Source organism: Nycticebus coucang, chromosome 14 (assembly GCF_027406575.1).
Source record: "Nycticebus coucang isolate mNycCou1 chromosome 14, mNycCou1.pri, whole genome shotgun sequence".
Lineage (NCBI taxonomy): Eukaryota > Metazoa > Chordata > Mammalia > Primates > Lorisidae > Nycticebus > Nycticebus coucang.
The window spans coordinates 99,594,325-99,612,131 of record NC_069793.1 but is presented as its reverse complement, the minus strand read 5'-3'; the positions used below and the strand labels follow the sequence as shown (position 1 = coordinate 99,612,131).

At 38.0% G+C, this 17,807-nt stretch overlaps 1 protein-coding gene across 2 annotated transcripts in view; it reads left to right on the top strand.

Annotated features, from left to right (window-relative positions):
- NAALAD2 (N-acetylated alpha-linked acidic dipeptidase 2) overlaps window positions 1-17,807 on the top strand; it is a 68,004-nt gene that overhangs the window by 31,559 nt on the left and 18,638 nt on the right. For both annotated transcript variants that reach the window (XM_053562175.1, XM_053562177.1), the window contains 4 exons: window positions 8,657-8,720; window positions 9,806-9,873; window positions 14,110-14,201; window positions 16,182-16,272. In XM_053562175.1, coding sequence (XP_053418150.1) covers window positions 8,657-8,720; window positions 9,806-9,873; window positions 14,110-14,201; window positions 16,182-16,272 — 315 coding nt within the window. The remainder of the gene's footprint in view (window positions 1-8,656; window positions 8,721-9,805; window positions 9,874-14,109; window positions 14,202-16,181; window positions 16,273-17,807) is intronic.

The window sequence follows — 17,807 nt, the reverse complement described above, 5'->3', positions numbered from 1 at the left end:
AGCTTTTTCTGCATTAATTGAGAGAATCATGGCTTTTGTTTTTTATTTTGTTATGTGATTAATTATATTTATAGACTTATGTATATTGAACCAACCTTGAGACCCTGGGATAAAACCCACTTGGTCGTAGTGTATAATTTGTTTGATATGTTGCTGGAATCTGTTTGCTAGGATCTTATTGAATATTTTTGCATCAATATTCATTAGAGATATTGGTCTATAATTTTCTTTTCTTGTTGGGTCTTTCTCTGGTTTGAGGATCAAGGTGATATTTGCTTCATAGAATGTGTTGGGAAGTATTCCCTCTTTTTCTATGTTTTGGAAAAGGTTAAATAATATAGGTACTAGTTCCTCTTTAAAGGTTTCATAGAATTCTGTTGTGAAGCCATCTGGTCCCAGATTTTTCTTTTTGGGGAGATTTTGTATAGTTGATGCTATTTCAGAACTTGATACAGTCCTGTTCAGCATTTCCACTTCTTTCTGGCTAAGTCTAGGAAGGTGGTATGCTTCCAAGTATTGGCCTTTTTCCTTCAGATTTTCATATTAATCAGAATAGAGGTTTTTGTAATATTCATTAAGGGTTTTTTGAATTTCTGAGGAGTCTGTTGTTAGTTCATCTTTGTCATTTCTGATTCATGAAATTAGAGATTTAACTCTTATTTCTGGTTAGATTAGCCAAAGGTTTATCTATTTTATTGACTTTTCAAAAAACCAACTTTTTGATTTTTTGATCTGTTGTATAATTCTTTTGTTTTCAATTTCATTTAATTCTCTAATTTTGGTTCTTTCTTTTTTCTACTGGGTTTGGGGTTGGAATGTTCTTCCTTTTCCTGTTGCTTGAGATGTCCCATTAAGTTGTTAACTTCCTCTCTTTCCTTTCTCTTGAGGAAGGCTTGCAATGCTATACATTTTCCTCTTAGGACTGCCTTTGCAGTATCCCACAGGTTCTGGTAATTCATGTCTTTATTATTGTTTTATTCCCAAACTTTGGTAATTTCCTTTTTAATCTCCTCTATGATCCAGCTGTCATTCAGCATAAGGTTATTTATTTTCCATGTCTTTGTGTCAGTATGCTGATTTCTGTTGTTACTGAGTTCAACTTTTATTCCATGATGGTCTGAGAAGATACAAGGAATAATTTCTATTCTGAGGTTAGACTTGTGACCTAAGATGTGATCAATTTTGGAGGATGTTCCATAGGCTGATGAGAAGAATGTTTATTCAGTTTTGTAGGATGAAATGTTCTGTAGGTATTTGTTAAATCCAGTTGCTGAATGGTTAATTTTAAGTCTAAAACTTCTTTGTTTAGTTTCTTATTGGAGGATCTGTCCAACACTGCCAAAGGGGTGTTAAAATCTCTGACTATTATGGTGCTAAAGGAAATCAAGTTGCTCATGTCTGTTAGGGTCTCTCTTATAAATTGAGGAGCATTCTGGTTGGGTGCGTAAAGGTTAATAATTGAAATCTCATCATCTTGAGTGTTTCCTTAAGAAATATGAAGTGACTATTCTTATCTTTCCTTACTTTTGTTGGTTTAAAGCCTGTTGTATCTGCGATTAAAATTGCAACACCTGCTTTTTTCTGATTTCCATTTGCCTGAATTATAGCTAACTATCCCTTCACCCTGAGTCTACATTTATCCTGTAAGGTAAGATGCAGGCCCCATGAGCAAAGGGTATGCCTGAGGTGATTCCTGCCCTGGCAGGGCTTGGAGGGGACTCAGACTAGAATACGCCTGCACAGAGGCTGCAAACTCCCAAGGCAGAGTTGATTTAGAATTGTTGCTTTTGTGAGTACAAGATGCACCTGATCCCCAGTGAAGCATAGCCGGGACAAGAGGGGTCAAGGCAGTGGCATCAGCCAGGGCGGTGCAGGAACTGAGAACCCTTTTTGATCTCTAATCACGTGGCCCAACCGAGAGTGCAGCGGAGACAGAGATGCCAGCTCCATGAGAATTTGCATGGCGGCGGTGGCACAGGGTGTGCCGAGTCACAACTTCTGTGAACTCAAATCTCGCCTGGCCCATGGTAAAACACAGCCAGGACAGAAACACAAATTCTGCAAGATTATAAGTGGCAGCAGTATCAGCCCAGGGCAGGGCTGTAGGTGTTTGTTAAATCCAATTGCTGAGTGACACTCTCCAGCTTCCTTTGAGCACTTGAGGTAGTCAGGCTTCAGCTCCCCATGCTGGCTCGTGGCAGAGACATTGATCTACCTATGACACTGGCAGGCGCAAACCCCTGGTGCATTTGCGTGTGGAGTCAGCACAGACTTGTAGCAGCCCTCGCCTTGCCCGTACCTCTCTGGAAATTGCCCAGAAGTCTGGACTCCGGGGGACAGGCTTCCAGACTTTGAGGTGGTAGCAGAGGGGAGTGCTGGGAGATCAGAACTGCAGGCAGAGTATATGTTTAGTTGGAGAATGCCAAGGCACACAAGTGGGTTCTCTCTGGGGAAGGAGTTCTAGTTTTTAGCAGGTCTCTCCCATGGGATAAAATAGGAGGGCATCTGAACTCTGCTCACTTTGTAGAAAGTACATTGTGAGCTGTTCTCATGGGGGAGGGGTTTCCCATCCACTTGGAGATGTGTTTTGTAGCTATTGGTTATTTGCTTGGGGTCGCAGCTCACCTCAGCAGGGGTGATGTGCCCTCTTCAGTATCTCTCTTGGCTCAGCTCCAAACCATCAGCTTACTTGACAAGCTTCTGTCCATCAACTCTCCTTCTGGACGGGAGCCTCTGTGGAAAGTTGGTTCCAGTCAGCCATCTTGCCTCTCCCTGAGGTGATTTTTCTTTTCCTTCAGATATGATTGATTGTTCCTAGTTCTTCTTTAAATGTCTCTCCTAGGCCCTTTTTCTTTCATCTTTTGCCTTTAGCCTGTCTGTTGAGTAATTTCTAAGTTCTTAAACTTATAGGTAAACTCATACATTTTATACAGGTCAGTATACTATGTAACTACTTCCTTCCTCTCCACTGCTGTTACTTTTTATTACTGATAAATCCAGGTTTTATTGAGTTGTTTTAAAATATGGCATACTAGGCTCGGGGCCTATGGCTCAAGCGGCTAAGGCACCAGCCACATACACCTGAGCTGGCGGGTTCGAATCCAGCCTGGGCCCGCCAAACAACAATGATGGCTGCAACCAAAAAATAGCCAGGCGTTGTGGCGGGCGCCTGTGGTCCCAGCTACTTGAGAGGCTGAGGCAAGACAATCACATAAGCCCAGGAGTTGGAGGTTGCTGTGAGCTGTGAAGCCACGGCACTCTACCCAGCGGGACAGCTTGAGGCTCTATCTCGAAAAGAAAAAGATATATATATGGCATACTGACATGCCATTGTGTTTAATTTCAAAAATGCTTTTCATCCTAGCACTCTGAGAGGCCAAGGCAGGTGGATTGCCTGAGCTCAGGAGTTCCAGATTAGCCTTAGAAAGTGTGAGACCTCATCTCTAAAAACAGCCAAGCGTTATGTCGGGTACCTGTAGACCCAGCTACTCTGAAGGCTGAGGCAAGAGAGTTTGAGCCCAAGAGTTTGAGGTTGCTGTGAGCTATGACACCACTACCGAGGGTGACTGTGTCTCAAAAAAAAAAGAAAAAAACAAAGCTTCCTTCTGACTCAGTTCCTTTTTTTTTTTTTTTTGTAGAGACAGAGTCTCACTTTATTGCCCTCGGTAGAGTGCCGTGGCCTCACCCAGCTCACAGCAACCTCCAACTCCTGGGCTTAAGCGATTCTCTTGCCTCAGCCTCCCGAGTAGCTGGGACTACAGGCGCCCGCCACAATGCCCGGCTATTTTTTTGTTGTTGCAGTTTGGCCCGGGCCGGGTTTGAACCCGCCACCCTCAGGATATGGGGCCGGCGCCCTACTGACTGAGCCACAGGCGCCACCCCTGACTCAGTTCCTTTTATATCAGTGGCACCTTTTTGGCCCCAGGAATGAATTTCATGGAGGATAGTTTTTCTTTGATTAGATGTTGAGGGCGGGGGTTGGAGATGATTCAACTGCATTACACCTCCACCTCGGATCACCAGGCATTAGATTCTTATAAGGAGCAGCTCCCAACCTAGATCCCTCCAACCAATGTGCAGTTTACAGTAGTGTTCATGCTCCTGTGAGAATCTGATACCTGTGAATCTGACGGGAGGTGGAGCTCGGGTGGTGATGGGGAGTAGTTGTAAGTACAGATTAATCTTTGTTCCCAGTCTGTGGCCTGGGAATTGGGGACACAGTCTTACGCTATTTTAAAATACTATAGTACAAATAATAGGAATTAAGTAAATATGGGGGAATGGTAAAAAATTACACACAGAGATGCTTGTCTGGTATCACTTGTCCTTTGTTGTTGTTATTTTTATTTTTTTTTATTTTAAATTTCAAGTGCATAAACGATTAGGTTACATTGTTTGCGTTTCTTAGGTAGAGTCCCTCTTGTAGTTGTGCCCCTGTGCTGCTTTTAATTTCAATGGATTTGAGGGATGCAAGTGGTTTTTTTGTTACGTGGATGAATTGTAAAGTCATGAAGTTAGAGCTTTTGGTGTACCCTCACCTGAGTAGTATACATTGTACCTGATGCCTCATCCTCCTCCCAGCCTTCCTGATCTCAAGTTTCAAAAATCTCTTGTGCTACACTCTGTGTGATCATATACACCTCATTCAACTCCCTTTCTTTTCCTTTTTTTTTTGTAGAGACAGAGTCTCACTGTACCGCCCTCGGGTAGAGTGCTGTGGTGTCACACGGCTCACAGCAACCTCCACCTCTTGGGCTTACGCGATTCTCTTGCCTCAGCCTCCTGAGCAGCTGGGACTACAGGCACCCGCCACAACGCCCGGCTATTTTTTTTTGTTGTTGCAGTTTGACAGGGGCTGGGTTTGAACCCACCACCCTCGGCATATGGGGTCGCCACAACGCCCGGCTATTTTTTGTTGTTGTTGCAGTTTGGGGCTGGGTTTGAACCCGCCACCCTCGGCATATGGGGCCGGCACCCTACTCACTGAGCCACAGGCGCCGCCCTCAACTCCCTTTCATAAGTAAGTACAAGTGGTATTTGTTTTTCCATTCCTGAGATACCTAATATTCCACTTAGGATAATGGTTTCCAATTCCATCCAAGTTGTTGCAATTCCATCCAAGTTGTTGCAAGAAATGTTATTTCATTCCTTTTTTATGGCTCACTTGTACTGAGTATGTAAATATACATCCATATGCATGCATCACATTTTCTCTTTTTTTTGTAGAGACAGAGTCTCACTTTATGGCCCTCGGTAGAGTGCCGTGGCGTCACACAGCTCACAGCAACCTCCAACTCCTGGGCTTAAGCGATTCTCTTGCCTCAGCCTCCTGAGTAGCTGGGACTACAGGCGCACATCACATTTTCTTTATCCACTTACCAGTTGATGGACACTTAGATTGATTCCATATCTTTGTAATTGTGAATTGTGCTACAATAAACACACCAGTGCACGTGTCTTTTTGACACAATGACTTCTTTTCCTTTGGGTAGATACCCAGTACTGGGACTGCTGAATCAAATAGTAGGTCTACTTTCAGTTCTTTGAGAAATCTCCATTTCCAAATTTGCATTTGCAACAACAGTGAATAAGCATTCCCTTTTCATCTCATATAAGCCAACATTTGCTGCTTTTTTTTTGTGCCTTTTTCATTTTATAATAATAATTCTGACATGGATAAGGCAGTATCTCATTATTTTATTTTAATAATTTGTATTTCCATGATAATAGTGATAATGAGCATTTTTTTGTATTTTCATTTTCATTTTTATATCATCTTTTAAAAAATGTTTGTGTCTCGGGTGGTGCCTGTGGCTCAATGGAGTAAGGCACCGGCCCCATATGCCGGAGGTGGTGGGTTCAAATCCAGCCCTGGCCAAAAACTGCAAAAAAAAAAAAATGTTTGTGTCTTTTGCCCACCTTTTCTGATCACGTTATTTGGTATTTCCTGCTGATTTGAGTTTCTTGTAGATTCTGACATTAGTCCTTTGTTTGTTGCACAGTTTGTGAATATTTTCTCATATTTTGTAGATTGTGTTGATTTTTTTCTTTTGCAGTATAGAATCTTTTTGGTTTAATTAAGTTTATTTACTTTTGTTTTTGTTGTATTGCTTTTGGAGCTCAGTCATAAATTCTTTGCCTTGGCCAATATCCAGAAGAGTTTTCCTGAAATTTTCTTCTAGAATTTCTATAGTGTCAGGTCTTACATATAATTCTTTAATCCATCTTGAGTTAAATTTTGTGTATGGCGAGAGATAGGGATCCAGTTTCATTCTTGTGCACATGGTTTTCCAGTTACTTTCTAATCAGTTGTTTGTAGGTATATGGTTTTATGTCTGGGTTCTCCATTCTGTTTCATTGATCTATGTATCTACTTTTATACCAGGACCATACTGTGTCGGTTACTATAGCCTTGTAGTATAATTTGAAGTCAGATAATGTGATGCCTTCAGATTTATTCTTTTTGCTTAGGTTTTCTTTGGCTATTTGGGCCTTTTCAAATGCCATATGAAATTTAGGATTTTTTTCAAATTCTGTAAAAAATGATCTTGGTATTTTTTTTTTTTTTTTTTTTTTTGGCCAGGGCTAGGCTTGAACCCACCACCTCTGGCATATGGGGCTGGCGCCCTACCCTTTTGAGCCATAGGCACCGCCCATTATGTTGGTATTTTGATGGGCATAATATTGAACCTGTAAATCATTTTGGACAATAAGAACATTTTTACATATTGATTCTTCCAATCCATGGCATGAAATGCTTTTCCATCCGTGTCAAACAATTTGTCACCAGTGTTTTGTAGTTCTTTTTGTAGAGATGTTTTACCTCCTTGGTTAAGTGTATTCCTGAGTATTTTATTTTATTTTATTTTATATAGCTATTTTAAATAGTATTGAGTTCTTGATTTGATTTTGAGTTTGGCTGTTATTAGTATATAGAAATGCTCCTGATTTGTGTATGTTAATTTTGATTCCATTTATATTGCAAATTTTTATTACTACAGTTATATTATGAATATGCATTTTGAAAGTAGAATATTAATTTAGTTGAATCAAATTTCACTTTTAGGTCACTTTTTTTTCCTGCTTCTATATTCGTTGAAGGTCATTTACTTTAGAAATATATAATTTCTTGTGATACATAAATAGATGTGTCTTTTTTTTAATTTCAGCAGGTTAAAGGTAAAAGAAATCTAAGATACAAAATGATAAATATACTTTGGTTTAACTTGTATACCTGTGCCTTAAAAGACAATTTTAATATTCTTTCCAGTTTTGTACCAGATTCTTGGTCATATTCAGCAGCATACTTCTCTCCTTTAAATACACATAAGAAATAATTTTTATATCTACTGTAAACCTATTATAATGGAAACTCTGGTTTTATATTTATAACGGAGGCAGCTATCATCTGGACTATGCAGGCAAGTGTAAAGAGTTGATAGTTTTTATTTGTGCCATAACTATACGCAGCTTTAAATAAGTTTACTATAAGATGGTCTCGTAAGGTAATTAGCTAGCAGGGGTCCTCAAACTTTTTAAACAGGGAGCCAGTTCACTGTCCCTCAGACTATTGGAGGGCCAGATTAAAGTTTAAGAAAAAAACAAAACTGAACAAATTCCTTTGCACACTGCACATATCTTATTTTGAAGTAAAGAAACAAAACGGGAACAAATACAATCATACCGCCACATGTGGCCCGTGGGCCGTAGTTTGAGGACCCCTGAGAGAGGTGAAAGACTCCATCAGTTCCCCTGTGTGTGACTACACTGGTCTTCCTCTATTTTATCTTTCTTGCCTCTGCGTAGTGTGTGCGCGTGAGTGTGTGAGAGTCTTATTTTTGTCTTAACTATCCTTCCTTTTCTCCCTCTAACTTTTTCTGACTTCTCCTTTTTTCATTCATTTTTTTTTTTAAGATTTATTTATTTTTTTTTTAATTGTTGGGGATTCTTTGAGGGTACAAATGTTACACTGATAGCATTTGCTAGGTAAAGTCCCTCTCTTTTACACTTGTGCCTTGCCCCCAAAAGGTGTGTCGTACACCGAGACCCCACCCCCCCTCCTTCCCTCTGTCTGCTCTTCCTTTCCCCCACCCTTTTTTAATTCTTTAATTTCTCTACGTATATATCTATATCCACATCTATATCTATATTTATAAATATAGAAAAAAGTGAAAAATATAACTTTTTCATTTATGCATATTCACTCTCAGTGGATCTCAAATTTTAAGTATGTAATAATTAGTTGCCAGTGTTACTTATTAGGAAATAATTGACTTCTGGTCCTTACTTTGAGCAATTCTGATTCAGAAGATCTAGGGTAGAGTTCCAGAAGCCTAGAGCCATAGCCCTGCATATTCTGATGCAGAGAATCAAGGAACCGTTCTTTAAAAATATTTTTTTTCTTTAGGGATGTCTACTATTGCTATAAACAGTAGCTACTAATTCATAATGTTCTTCATTCTTGTTTTAATTGCATTAATGTTGTCAGTCAATCGATAATCAGTATTTTCTCAGAAATCATGCTCAGAGGCAGGCATAGGTGTTTAATTCGTAAAGGTATTTGTAAACTACTCTTTCATAAAATTAACTTGCTTATCTTATTTACATTTTCACAATTGTAAATATGAATTAAGTAACAACTTTGCTTCAAAAATAGGAGAATGCCAAAACACTCCAGGAGAGAAGCATTGCTTATATCAACTCAGATTCATCTATAGAAGGTAAGTTTTATTTCAGATAATTTTTATTTATTGCTGAGCAGTATATCACCCTTTAAGCCTAGAAATTTGAACTTGTTAATAACCTTCCCTAATTTGTGGTCTTACTTTTAGCAGGTGACAGAACATAGTTGACTCATGAATAACGAGTCAAAACAAAATCATTAATACATTATTTACTTGTATGAGAGCTTTTCTGAAGAGATAACCTTAATAACACCTTCATTTTCCACTTTTACCACAAAGAAAATAATTATTCATATGAATCCATCAATAGGATTCATGACTAAGCTATTGGTCCTAATTTTCTTGGTGGATGTGGTATTTACCATTTTCCTTTATTAGATTACTACTTAAAACTCTAGTATTAACCACGTTTTTTTTTTATGTAGATATTAAAGGAATTTGGCTACAATATTTCTATAGAAAATTTTATACAGAAATATTTCCTGTTATTTATCATAACAAATTTGTAGTAAACACAAACTAAAAACTTCCTTTTGGATCCGACAGATAAGATTCACGTCTCTCGATTTTTATTGCATCGTCCTTACTTTAGATGCCTGTTGGAGCAGACTTGCTGAGACTGACATGCTGTTGTCTAATGTCTTGATACACTACATATGTTATTGAGTTGAATTAAAAAAATAAGAAATGAATGCTGCAGCCTTACCATTTCCTTGGCCAAATCCCCCTAAGAAATGCTGCCACAAAGATGACTCCTATAATTTCTGTGGAAGGTGCTGCTTAACAACCAAAGTCCACCTAGACCTTCTTCTGTCCAAAATATGTGCTTCAGCCTGTCTTCCTCCTGAGGAATGATTTCCACCCTGTTTTATTCCATGAGAATACTGCCTGCGATTTGAGGACAATTATCTCTTGTTTAAATTTAGAAAATAGGGTGGTGCCTGTGGCTCAAAGGAGTAGGGCGCTGACCCCATATACCGGAGGTGGTGGGTTCAAACCCAGCCCTGGCCAAAAGCTGAAAAAAACAAACAAACACACTAAAATTAGAAAATAAAGTTAAGAGGTAAACATAGAGGGAATTGTATTGAGAAATATGAAATAATATTCTTTGTGTCTTTCAGGCAATTATACTCTAAGAGTTGACTGTACACCCCTTCTTCACCAATTGGTGTATAAACTGACAAAAGAGGTACATACGGACATTTGTTGTCATGTGTTTGCTGATGAATGTATACATTTCTCCTAAATTTGTGGTGGTTATTTGTAATGACATCACATGTAAATGACAAGTCAAAATGAAAATCTTTAATACACTATTTACTGTTTACTTACATGATGTAACTATGAAGATAGTATCATCAGTCTCTTTTTTCTTATATTCTTATTAATAATTGTATACATAGTTATGATATATCAGGTTTATAATATTTATCTGGCAGAGGCATTTTGATATACCAGAAAGAACACTGAGCTGGAAGGCAAAGCTGGGGGTTCAAAAACTGCCTTTGCTACTTGGATTTATTCATTCATTCAACAAATACTGAGTTGTTACTATGTGGCAGGCCTCATAAAATGAATTCCAGCATGAACAATGATAGAAGGACAGGGTCATTGAATTCAAAGACTTGGCAAGCTAGAGAGAACACAGACTTGTACATGAGGAATTATAGTTCACCAGAAGATTTGATATGACATAGTAAGGGCAATGGAGAACAGTTATGGAATAAAGAAGGCTGGGGGGAGTTAGGAACCATGGAAGATGTTTTCAGAATAATGAATGCTTATAATAGTAATCAGCTACCTTTAAAGAAAGGCTGTAGAGGTAAGGGAGTCTCATTCTAAGCAGAGGACACAGTACTTCAGAAGATGTGGAGGGATGAAAAGAACATTTTCCCTGACCTGTAGGTAGCTCAGTACGGCCTATAGAAAAGGCGGTGATGGAAAGATGGTAAGAAATAAGTCATAACAAATAGGCCAAGAAGTTCAGAAATCTGGTGATGGAGAAATTATTAAAAAATTTCTAACAAGCGGGTGGCACCTGTGGCTCAAGGAGTAGGGCGCCGGTCCCATATGCCGGAGGTGGCAGGTTCAAACCTAGCCCCGGCCAAAAACCAAAAAAAAAAAAAAAAAAAAAATTTCTAACAAGTTTGCTCATTATATATGTCCATGTAGTGAATAAGTAGCAAGCCTAAAGATATAGAAATAATTTTGCACACTTATTGATGACACATAAATTTCATAAATATTAAATTAATTTTAGAAATAAAAAAAATACTGTGAAAGCTAACACTCTGAATCTCTAAAAATTACATACTATCTGTACCCTTCATTTAAATACAGTAGAACCTCTGTAAGTTGACCACACAAGGGAGTGTAACAAACTGGTCAACATAAGGAGGTGGCCCACATAAGGAACTTGGCCTGCTGTACTGATATGTACATGTGGTGCATGTCTGGTCTGTGAAAATCAGGTCATCTTAAAGAGGTGGTCAGTACAGGGAGCTGGTCAAGTATGGAGGCTCTGCTGTAGTCCTCTGCCATAAAATTTACTTACGGAAATGTTTGCTTTGAGCTCAGCTTTAGGTGACATGGGGAAGTAGGTATCACTTTTCTCTAGATACTATCTCCTAATCTCTTTTAATCTTGCCCCTCCCTTTTTACTGTTGTTTTTGAAAACGAGAGTCCTTTCATTATCCTCATTCCCAGTCTCTCACCATTGTGGGTAACTGATGTCCTTAGTCCTTTGATCAGAATGTCCCATAGAAACAGCTCATCTACAAACAGGCTTAAATAAAATCCTTATTGGGACAGCCCTTTTCAGAATAGGAGCTTATGGTTTGTGCTGTGCTGGAGAGATGGCTCTTCTACCTTTGATATCAGAAACAATAGGAATTTGGGAGCTAATGAGGGAGTGGTTTATGTCTATGCCCCTTCTTACAAAGGTGAATGCCTATCTACTGCCATATCAAGACCACGTAGACGAAGAGGACATTTGTTTACCATCCTACGTACTGATCATTACAATTTTGTCACCCTGTAGAGTATGTTGGCACAAACAGTCAAACCATGCTGGTGACATGATGGTAGGGTAAGGGCAGGGAGAGGACTGAGCTAACAGAGAGGAGGGGCTGCCTGATGGAGCACGAAATGGGACAATGTGTTGATAAGTCAGAAGAGGGCTAGCAGTTCTGGCAATGCATGAGGTAAAGCAGGTGGGACTGATCTGGCCAGGGGCAGGAATGCACCTGCCATTGTAGCTACTTGGGAGGCTGATGCAGGAGGATAGCTTGAGCCCAGCAGTTCAAGGCATAGAGAGACACTCTCTCTTTTAACTGATCTAAATTGTGTGGGACAGAGTACTGATTAGCACTTCTTTGAGATAGTATGATTTCAGAAAAAGGAAAGGATTTTGATGGGAATTCAACCCCCAAAAGATGTCAGAAATGGCATAGAATTTCTCAGCAATTGCAATTTGACAGAAGCAGAGTAGCCCTCTCTGGCTGGCTGGAAATGAGCAGGATACGGCTATTGCTGCAACATGCTGGGGGAAATGGTTCTGTGGAGTACCACGGCTGTTTCTAAGCTGAGGACTTTGTATGCGGTGAGGAAGTACCCTCTCCTCCAGACTGAGCTAAGCACAAGTCACCACTCCCAGCCTCACCTTTAGTCTGTGAATCACCACTGTTACCTTCTACTGGATAGAATGGTAAGGGCCTGTGTCAACACAGAGCTTTTGTGCATCAAAGTAGAGATGGCATGAAATTGAAATAATTTCAATTCAATTGGGTAAATGTTCAAAAACACATGACAGTACCTAACATCTTTATTAAATTCTCTTAAATTTCATTGCCATTTTCTCAGGAAGGCTTTTTCTGTTGACACATCTATCTTACATCTCCTATCCACATTTCTTTACAACACTTTATTCTTTTTTTTTTTAATTGCTTAGCATAACTCTGTATTAATATTTGTTTGGTAGATATATATATATATATATCTCCAATTAGATTTGATTGTGAAGTCCAAGGGGTAGAAACTGTTTTTCATTTTCCCATTTATACTATTTCCCCGTCTTTACTGAGTTCAGCACTAAGTAAATATCTGTAGAAAAAAAAATTGTTATGAATAGTGACACAGAAAAAGGAATAACAAAACTCTATCTAAAGACCAGAGAAGATATTAGAGAGGATTATATTTAGATTAAGGTAGATGTTAGTATCCTCATTTTTACAGATGAGAAAACTAAGGTCTAAAGAGGGGGAATGAGATACCAAGTTAAAATGCTTTCAGAGTTACATAAGTTGGGTCTACCTTGGGTTTATTTTGGGACACAGCAGAGTTATAAACAAAAAGTATGTAGCTGATAATGTAGTAATCTAGATCTAAAATAGGATTTAGACTCTGCAGTTCATGATGTTTCCAGCACATGACCCTGTTTCTTCTTAGAGTAGAGAAAGACAAGGCAAGTCTAAGTTTGTAAATGTAAATATGTTTTGCCTTCATTCAGAGTACATTTACATTTATACTAAGTACATTTACATTTATACAATGTGTATATTTATACATGTACAGGAGTGCTTAAAATTCACAGAAGAAATGTGAGGTTATGTAGAGGTGTTTTAAATCCATAAAATTCTAACTTTGTTTAAATATAATTAGACATTGTAAAATAGTAGTCCTTCCACCAACTCCCACTTGCCCTGCAAAACTAGGACTTACATTAATAATTTCAATTATTAATTTGAAATTATTTGAAAAATTTCCTTATTAAATTCTGAATTAATTCTTGAATTAATTTCAAGCTCAGCTGCTTAATCTAGATTGCCTCTATTGCCCCGAGGCTTCTCTATAGGTCTCTTTGGGCAAAATAATTTACTAAAATAAATATTATATGTTAAGTTTTCCCAATGTCTTCCCACTGAAAGAAATCCAAGCTGCCAAACATTAAAGTGATGACATTTGTAAAAAATTTGAAACTCTTATTAAAAATTTTACCTAAACAGCAAAAAAAAAACAAAACTTTTTTTTTACCAAAATAAGCAGGAAATTACATCTTAGGTTTATGGCGAAGTTACTAACAGGTAGACATCACAAATTAACAAGAACTGGGGCTAGCTCATTGCAGTGGCATGCACCTGTAGTCCTAGCTACTCAGCAGACTGAGACAGGAGGATTACTTGAGCCCAGGAGTTCAAGGTTAGCCTGGGTAACATGCAAGACTCTGTCTCTAAGAAATGAAAATAAAGAATTTGGGATAGATTCTTTCTTTCCATTTGCCAAAAATACATTTTCTATAAATGAACATGAAATATATATGCACATATAGAGAGAAATATAAGTTGATAGCAAATAATATATGATTTTATTTTGGTATGAATGTGGTTGCTTCTGCCTCTAATTCCCAGTATTCGGTTTATTTGTCTAGATCTCTAGCCCTGATGATGGCTTTGCGGGTAAATCACTTTATGAAAGCTGGTTAGAGAAAGACCCTTCACCTGAAAATAAAAATCTTCCTAGGTAAAGTATTCATGTGCATCTTTTTTACCAGGGAATAAATTATAACTTCTTCTCCCTTTGTTTCTCCAAATATGCAATTCTCAGGCATTGCCTCAATAGCATGAGTAAAGTAATAAATAATAAAGGATTTCTCTGTCTAGCCTTTGTCTTGGTGACTGGCCAGCACAGCTAAATCTTTCAGCTTGTGATAGAACACAGATAGATGTAGTTTTCCAAGTTTTTTAATCAAAAATTATGCTACATTATTAACTATTATTTGATATATAGGAAATGTAAATGAATTTTGTGTATAGACTTGAGTCCTATCCCCAAGATATATCATTATGTGTATGCAAATATTCAAAATCTGAAAAAATTCTGAAATCTGAATCAGTTTTGGTCCTAAGCACTTTGAATGGGGGATACTCAAGCTGTACCAGCAGATGATGGTAGCAGCTTATAGCTTTATTCCATATTCCAAATCAGTCTCTTGAAAATTTTAATGTTTCTATTATAAAATGATAATTCAACAAAAATAGTAGTACAAAAAAGGATTTTAAGAACATCGAAGTTCTCAATCTGGGTGGCCAAGGAGGGTGGATTGGTTGAGCTCAGGAGTTTGAGACCCCCCTGAGCAAGAGCTAGACCCTGTCTTTACCATTAAAAAGAAAAAAAGAAAGAAAAACTTGCCAGGTATTATGGCTGGTGCCTGTAGTTCCAGCTACTTGGAAGGCTGATGCAAGAGGATTGCTTAAGCTGTTGCGTGAACCGAGACGCGAACGAGCAGCAGCTTTGCTGTAGGTGTAAACTCGCTCCTGTAATTATTAAGTCAAGAAACAGACTATACACCGTTTGATGGCATATAGCAAAGTTCTTTATTCCACGTTTAAGTTTTATACTCTTCCAGTCACGTACACACCTAAGCCATTATCTATTAGCTGAATTTGAACTTGAAAGGAAATTTATCATATCAATGTAACCACTTGTGTAGTAAATCTCTTCCTCTAAACAGTGACTAGTTTTCTGAGCAGGGCACAAAGACAAAAACAGCTATAGGGGAACAGAGTTAATAGAAGAATATCTTCCAGCATTCACTCAGTTTACTCAGTATGAAGTAACGACTGTGACCTTCCTTCAGGGCAGAGCACCTATAGACCTCTGACAATATGTTGTTAACATATGTCAACCCTCTGGCCCGTATCTCTGAGGAAGGGCGGCATGCCCTTGGATCTCAGGCTTCACGGGGTGTACTGCTTCAGAGAAAAGGCCTAAGGAATTTTCCAAAGAGCCTAACTCTGTGAGTAACGCAGGGGGGTCCAAGCGTCTTAAGCCTCTGGAAGAAAAGCATGTCATTTTAAACTCACACTGAATTTACTTTGTGTGCTTGATGTAGGATAAGTTTATTTCTAAATATTATCCTACATTAAGCCCAAAGGTTTGAGGTTGCTGTGAGCTGTGACACCACGGCACTGTACTGAGGGTGACAGAGTGAGACTCTGTCTCAAAAATAAACAACCCCCCCCATTGAAGTTCTCAATTTCTTTTTTTTTTTTTTTTTTGAGACAGAGTCTCACTTTCTCACCCTCAGTAGAGTGCTGTGGTGTCACAGCCCACAGCAACCTCAAACTCTTAGGCTTAAGCCATTCTCTTGCCTCAGCCTCCCAAGTAAGCTGGCATGACAGGTGCCCACCACAACGCCCGGCTGTTTTTTTTTTTTTTTTTGTTCTAGTTGTCGTTGTTTGGCAGGCCCAGGCCGGGTTTGAACCCACCAGCTCCTGTGTATGTGGCCAGTGCCCTTGCAACTGAGCTACAGGCGCCAAGCCATTCAATTCAGATTTATGGGTTTATTGCAATTTTTTTCAGCAGATGATAGAAAGTGTCTCGAGGGTTGTTAAACTTAATTCTTAGAAGTGTACATATAATCCTGTGCTATTTTTCACATTTATTTAGCTTTGTATAATTTATTTCACTCTGTGTGTGTCTACTATATTTTACATCTAGAATCAATAAGCTGGGATCTGGAAGTGATTTTGAAGCTTATTTTCAGAGACTTGGAATTGCTTCAGGCCGAGCCCGTTACACTAAGAATAAGGTAAACCATTTTATCATTTTGGAAATACAGCATTTCATCCACATTCCTTTGGTGAGAACTCTGTCTCTGAATCATTTGGCACCTGACATCTGGTGGACATGTGACCCGGGAAGAGTTCCAGGGATAGAGTTAGACCACATGTCTCTTTGAAGATAGACTAGGATATAATTTGAATTATTTTGTGAATATTTCCTTATCAGAGTTATTCAATGAAATGACAGTTCACAGAGTAATGCCAGACACTTAGCTGGTTATCGGTACTGAGTAGTTCATATCCTTTTCCTGATGCAGGATTTGCCAGAAAAATCTCATTTCTCTAGACTAATCTTGCAGGTGATGAAGTAAGTGTTCTTCCTGAGGAAAAGTGCAATTGGAGGACATATTTCAGTCGAGGGGAACTAGACTAGGAGTCTTGATTGTAAGCACCTCGTCCATCTTCTAGTCCTGACTATCATCTAAGGCAAGGCCTCTTAGGCAATAAAGCAAGTTTCTTTTTTAAACTTGATCCTCTTTTGTGTTCTGCACTGACTGGTTTGTACTATTGTCGCACAAATATCCTGAATGGATATGCAAGTACTTGTAATATAACCAACATACACGCTTGTCAATGTAATAAGTTGTTTCATAAACCAAACTGCAGATTACATTAGTAGAGACAGGTTTGTCATACATTTTAATCAATTTTTAAATCTCAGTTCCAATACACCAACATATTGCTTATTCATGTTAATATATAATGTAAGTAATGTGACATTATATATATATATACACACACATATATATCACTAACAAATTTGACTATTCAGAATACAAAAAAGAAAGAAAATTAATTCCAAAGTAACCAAAATATGTGTATAAATGCTGTATAATATTCATTACACTTAATACATAAAAGATATGTTTTAAATCATTTTCAAGGCCTGTTCACTTTTATACTTTGTTATCAATTTGAACAAAATTATCTGTTTTGAAAACCATTCCAGATTAGCAGCAGACAATTAGATAAAAGGAAAGGGATTGATACAGGGCATGCTTTTAGTGATACTAAAAAGCAAGAATAATGACTCTGTAACAAGGTAGTGGATGGTAAAAACTGAAATTAGAATAGGCAGACTTAAGAGTTTAGAATGTATTTACATAGGATACTACTATGTAATAATTCACATTCATAATTTTAGCTCCTAATTATATAGTAAAGGTTAAATGGCATTTGACTATACACTGTGTGGGAAGTAAGGTATTAAGTAAATTATCCTTCGACTACATAGTTAGCTGCCCAGATCTTTTATTACTATGCAACAAGTATCCATCAGCTGACAGATAATTTTGAATTGTTCTGAGGTACAGTTTGAATATGTATTTTCTAATCTGAGTTACTGAAAATACAATAAGAAAACTTTTCAAGGAGCAGCATTTTGAATGAACGTTACATGAATTATCAAATAATCATAAAATTTTAAAGCAGTGAATATTTGGTTGTAGTATTTTAATTAGATTTTAATTTTTTGCTTCATTGTGATAAAACTCAGTGTGTT